Here is a 6499-nt window from a genome sequence, read left to right as displayed (position 1 = left end):
TCTAAAATGTACTTAAGTTTTAGAAATATAAAGTCAGGAGGAGATTGAGCCATGGTGGCTCAGTGGTAGGGCGAGTTGTCTTTCAACTGGAAGGTTGTGGGTCAAATTCCTGGCCATGCTAGTCTATAATATGTGGCTGGAATTGGTAGTAATGAGTAATAAAGATAGTTATTACATTACAACACAGATTACTGCCTGTTTTTTTTAAAAAAACAGTGGTATAAATAGACAAGCTACATGCTTTTCACAGGAGGCTGATTTATTTATTCCCAATAGCTTAATTTGCTCTCTCATCTTCCTCCTCTTTCTCACATACACATCACACACTGTAAATATAGTGAAATTAAAGTCTGTCCCACACTACAGGATAATCTGTTTAAATCAGCCTAAAAGAAGACACCCATCATTGCTGGAAGATCAGCACCGTAATCTGGCCAATTCTGCTTTAGTGTGGAGCAGGCGTAAAATAGAGTGAATCTAATTATCATTATTTTATTTAATTTATTATAACTTTTATTTTATTTTATAAGTTATTAATTTCGTTTTTTTTTAATGTATTCTAGTCAAAATTCCTCAGCTCCACTCTGCTCATATACCCATGCACAGTACAACAGTATTTGTAGTGGCGAACGTACACTCAATTCCAAGGGTTCCAATGGGCTTGACTAGAAAGTACTGTTTTAATTAATCAATCACAAAGGGAAGAGAAGGTCGTGTGAAGGGTGTGCACATTTATTTCCACTTGCCGTATATATCCAAGTTACATTACTGTCCACGTGTATCCAAGCATGTCGAGGATCACAGATGCATAGAAATATTCCCTTGATGTTCCAGGTTGTGAATGACGATCAATGGGTTCGAACAGTAAGATGACGTCATCCAATATCACAGCTGCCTGATGGTCAAAAAACCTTATTTCACCAAACTTAGCACAGCTAGAGCGGACGGACACAACCTGCTAGATATTTTCAGTACATATCTCCCCGATGCGTCTTTCTATCATAGCCGTCAAAGATATCAAAGTGTCATCATCATGGTAACTTTTATCTAAAGAACTAAATTAAATTAAAACCGCAACAAAGGGCCACAAACCCGTGCATATTTAATCAAAGGCTTAAGGCCAACAACAGTTGACATTAGCTGTTCACAAATCACGCCATTACAAGTAATCCTGCACCAACCACCTGAACCAACTCCAAACTAACCCCACATTGGCTCCTACATTTCCATTGGGAGGGAATTACTCTAAAAAAAAAAAGTAGCAAGAAGCAGCCTACAACATACATATATATGCATACATATACACCCCCCCCCCCCCATACACTTCAGTTATATGAGTCCATTTTGTTTTGACCAACACGCTGCAAACAAGTCCCTTTGCATCTGGAATGGTTTGGATGACTCGACCCAAGCTTTTCTTGGTGAAGTCGTCAACAATCATTACTCCAGAACTCGGGTTTTTGCCTGACTTGAGTCCATTGTTGACACTCACTCCTGCAGAAGTGACAGATATTCACGTATCCATCGCTTCCAGAATAGGTCGGCTAGGTACTGCACTTGCTTCCACCTTCTGCGGGAATACAAGTCATCCTTCCCGAAACAATCCTGGTGGCAGCAGTGGTTCCCTTTTCAAAGCTTCAAGGTCGTTCAGGTCATCAGATGAAGTTGTTGTTGGCCGCTCATTTATTATTAATTTTATCTAATTTTCCTCCAGGTACCACCAGAGGAAGCTCATGTACCACGAACATTTTTAAATCAACGTATTCGTTGTCTACCACTTTATCCTCCAGATATGGGTCCACACACTGTCCATATGAATCATTATCATGGTTATTATTATTGTAAGATGATTAAAGACTGGTTTTTGCTCTTGAGTGAAAGTGAAACAACCCATTTATTGTGGTTTTAGACAAGGAAAAAAAAGCTAACATTTCTGAGGTGATAATTCAACATTTGCAATGTCTCAAAGTGTATTTTTTCAATGTATAAACAGTAGAATAATAATGTAAATTTCCTGCACAAATGCAGTTGATGATGTTAACTATCCATGTCTTTCTCTGAGGAGAAAAAGCTGCAGAAAATGTAAAATATAAACATTTTTAATGGTGAAAATGTTATAAACAAGCAAACATTTTGACATATTGGTTGTTCACTTGTAACTGAGTATTTCCACAGTAGTATTTGCACTTAAATACCCAATACTTTCAGTTGATGTTATATCTGTTCCTATGTTTTGTTGCTGTTGCTCACAATATTATTGTTCGTTCACAAGCTGCATCAAGCGTTGCATTGGGAAAAGCGTCTAAAGAGAGAAACCTGGCAACCCACAATCCACGTCGTCATTTCCGAAGGCGAAGAATTGGGTTCGTTTGATTTGTCGTCCTGAACCCCCCGTCATTATACGCACACTTTAGCGGCCGTTGATTGTTATCCGGGGCGACGGTCTTTACACTAACAGCCGCATGTAGTTGCTGACATGACAGCTCTCGCGTGGAGGGAAGACACGTATCCACCGCAAATGTTTTAAATGTTGTATTATTTGTACGGCGTGGGGTCTAAGTGAGCGGGAGGACATTTGAGGACACCGTTTACCGTCCGTCCGTCTGAGCCGAGCCGAGCCGAGCGAGCCGAGCGGAGCAGCAAACTCCACTCCACCAAAATGGCAACCCCTTATGTGACAGATGAGTCTGGTGAGGCTGCTGCATGTGTCAGACCTTTGTTTAAATGAAACACAAACACATTCGTTAAACACAGAAAGTACAACGGAGGCCAAGTTGATTTTCCGATCACATTATCACCAATCATAACATACTTAGCGCCGTGATCTTACAGCTAGCTCTTGCTAATGTTAGCCGACACGGCTAACGTTAGGGTATCCTCTTTAGCTTAGCGTGTTGCTAATCGCGCGTCCTTTAGTGTGGACACACAGCGTGAGTTAAATGTGATCCGCGGGAAAGATTCATGGCTTAAAGTTGTAATTTTACGTCTGTGTACAATAATTCGACTGTTGATTGCAAAGCTGCGAAATGTAGCAACAACAAAGGAAACTGTGTGGCGATCAAAGGTGTTGTGTTATTGTATTTAATGTAGTGTTTATTGTTATTTCTCAACTGACAGTCAAAGCAAGGACTGTCCTGCTCATTTCACACAGTATCCGTTACTGGGGGATGGAGATGACGATACACGGTGCACGATGCCAATCACGGTTCTGTGATCGTCAATACATTGCAAGACAATCGTATAGCGATATGGCACAATATGTGTGTCTACCTGAAGAGAACAAAACCATCTGTGAAAAGTTAAAAGTGCAGGATTTCTCTATTTATTCACAACATAGAGAATACAGTGCATAAAGTAGTGAACGTCATAACATCAGTTTAGTTTCACCACAGAAGTTTATCTTAGTGTATATTTAATGCTATTAAAACTGTCAGGGAAGCCACTAAAGGATTTATAGAAAAGTGTCCAACGTGATTAGTGTACTGACTGTTTTAATATATTTTACTTTTGAGACCCTTTAAATCAGGGGTCACCAACGTGGTGCCCGCGGGCACCTGGTAGCCCTCGGGCAGCCAATATGGTGCCCGCGGGTTCACTTCACCTCAAACTCACTTGCATGCATCCATATATTCACTCGGTAAAATATCATTGATATTGTTTATAAAAACTGATAATCGTTAGGAGTAAGCACTGGAATGAATGTGTATGCAAATGAATGCATAATATTAATCATTTGGTAAATGGTAAAAAAAAAAAAATGGTGCATAAAATGTTTATATGGTAGCCCTCCATATTATTCTTTACCCTTCAGGTAGCTCTCGGTCTCAAAAAGGTTGGCGACCCCTGCTTTAAATGGACCTGACGCAGTGTGGAAACAACATCTAGTCGATCGTCTTTATTGATCATCAGGAGGAACAGAATGTTGATTGTTTTGCAGTGAATATTGGCGTTTTACCTTCACTAATATCATCAGAAAATGTTGTCTATGTATATATATATATATACACCTTGTACCTTCATTTTTGGTGTTAGGAGAGTACCACATGATTGTATGCGTTCACAAGTGCATAAAAGTTATCACACACACACACGTACACATGTTGTGTAACCTTGTTGTGTTTCCTTTGAAAGACTCTACATTGACTTCCATTCATTTGGACAGTAAACAAGGCATTATCCCTGTCCTCAACCCTAATCTTAACCTAATTACATTTCAAACCTTAGCCTAACACTTGACCAACTCTTCAAATATGAGGTTCTGTATTATTAAGGCCAGGTTTTGTTCAGTGTTTATGCCAGAAAAGGTCCTAAAAAATCTACAATTACACACACACACACACACCAAGCTAATGATGAAGTTTCACAGGTCAAAGCTTTGGTACCGTAAACTCTCACAGTGACATCTGGTGGTTTGTGAAATGTACTACAGTCCTTTCAATACTGCATCACACCACACTTCACTGACTTACTAACACATTCAGCCTGGAGTGTGTGATGAAAGTCCAAATTTAGGACCGCAATAAATACACAGTATTATAAGACGCCACTGTATTTGTAAAACCTACAAAATATTCCCACTAACACATTTTGTTCATCAAAAATAGACATTTAAAGATGTTTTTAGCACGTCGATCAACCTCAATCATCTTTGACTGCTTTATCATCCATAAGGTCTTGGGGGGGGGGGGTGCTGATGTCAATCGCAGCTTGACATAGGGCAAAAGATGGGGGTACTGGCTGAACAATTTGCTAGTTCATCACAGGACCACATAGAGACAAACAACCATTCACTCTCACTGTCAAACCTACAGTCAATTTATAGTGACCAATTTAGCTAATCCCCAAATCTGCATGTTTTTGGACTGTGGGAGGAAACTGGAGAAAATGCACACATGCAAACTCTATGCAGTCTTGAAAATATTACTTCTATTAATAACAACCTTATTGGTTAACCTCAGAGGGATCAACAACATAAGATTTGTTATGCAAATAAATCAAGATAATTGAAAATGTTGTACATGTTCCTTCAGGGAAATACATCGCTTCCACTCAGCGACCTGATGGGACATGGAGGAAGCCGAGGCGGGTGAAGGATGGTTATGTTCCCCAGGAGGAAGTACCAGTGTAAGAGCACCTTTTCTTTCCCTGCAACAATTATAGTTTTTTTAAGTTAATTTAGTTCTCTGAGATATTATCATGCTATACTTTTTTTTTCTTCCAAATATACCAGGAAAACATTTTTAGCCCATATCACTTACATTAGAATTGTTCAGTAATCCCTCATTAAAATGTAACTTTCGTTCTGATTCTCATTTCTGTTTCTCGCTGTTTTAGTTATGAAAACAAGTATGTGAAGTTTTTCAAGAGCAAACCAGACCTGCCGCCTGGCATGAGCTCATCTGAGGCAGCTTCACCCAAACAGCAGCAGATCCCCGGCTGTGTCGACAGTGAGGGAGCCGCTCTCTCCAAGTCAGCCAAACGCAACATGAAGCGAAAAGAAAAACGAAAACAGCAAAACCAAGACCAGGATGGAGACCCGGACATGGAATCTGTAAACGATGCTGTCGAAAATGTGTCCATTTCAGACAGCGGAGAGTCTTCAAACAAAGCAGCGGCGGCGGCGGCGGCGGCCCCCGTCTCTCCTCCCGAGGATTCCTCAGCAGCAACAGAAGACGCTGCCGAAAGAGTCAAGAAGATCAAAAACCTGAAAAAGAAGCTGCGCCAAGTTGAGGATCTGCAACAGAAAGTGGACTCTGGGGAAATAAAGCAACCAACAAAGGATCAGTTGGAAAAGCTGGGCCGAGCAAAGGGCTTAGTGGAGGAGTTACACGAGCTGGAGTGTGAGTCGTGAAGCAATAATGAACAACAGAATCAGAGTCAGACAGACTGAACATACACGGTGTAACAGAACGAAAGGGACCTTTGATCATCACACTTTCCATTTCAAGATAGTCTATCTATTTTATTTTCATCATGAACTTTGAAAATGAATGAATGATGGGATGTTGACGTAGCAGGCACTACACCTACAGGACTGACAGGCCTGTGGGATTTTTTTTAGACCCAGATCTCTAAATGACATCATGTGTTCTGCTCATATTCTTCTATTAACCAGGCCATTCAGTTATAAACGTCTGTAATAATAAAAAAAAAAAAAGGACCTCAGCGTGAATTGTTTTGTGCATGTCTGTCTTTTCCATTTTGTACCTTTCATACCATCATGTAGCTCTTAGACACAAACAAACAAACAAACAAACAAAAAGGATTTGTTGAAGAAAGCATATTTTTGTTTTTCTGTTTTAACATTTTTGGCTGGCCTCTTCTCGTCACTCTGTTGTACAGTCATTACATGAATTAAAGTTACTTACTGTGTAAAATGTTAAAATGTCATTGCTTTGCAGTTTACATCAATAACAGACTTATTTTGGTGTCATTTGGTACTTTTTGGGAAGTCGCCCTCTCTTAAAGATGAGGCCGGTGATGTGTAATTTACAACAAA

General features: G+C 39.9%; 1 protein-coding gene across 1 annotated transcript; it reads left to right on the top strand.

Moving 5' to 3' along the window:
• Positions 1-2459: 2459 nt before the first annotated feature.
• pym1 (PYM homolog 1, exon junction complex associated factor) lies at positions 2460-6143 on the top strand. The gene is made up of 3 exons (XM_083894531.1): positions 2460-2690; positions 5031-5124; positions 5335-6143. The coding sequence occupies exons 1-3, from the start codon at positions 2660-2662 to the stop codon at positions 5849-5851; spliced, it is 642 nt and encodes a 213-aa protein (XP_083750657.1). The 5' UTR covers positions 2460-2659; the 3' UTR covers positions 5852-6143.
• The last annotated feature ends 356 nt before the right edge of the window (positions 6144-6499 follow it).

The sequence above is a fragment of the Microchirus variegatus genome (assembly GCF_963457635.1).
Source record: "Microchirus variegatus genome assembly, chromosome: 9".
NCBI classification, from domain to species: domain Eukaryota; kingdom Metazoa; phylum Chordata; class Actinopteri; order Pleuronectiformes; family Soleidae; genus Microchirus; species Microchirus variegatus.
Note: the sequence above shows the minus strand (reverse complement) of the source record. Positions and strands in the feature narration are given on the sequence as shown.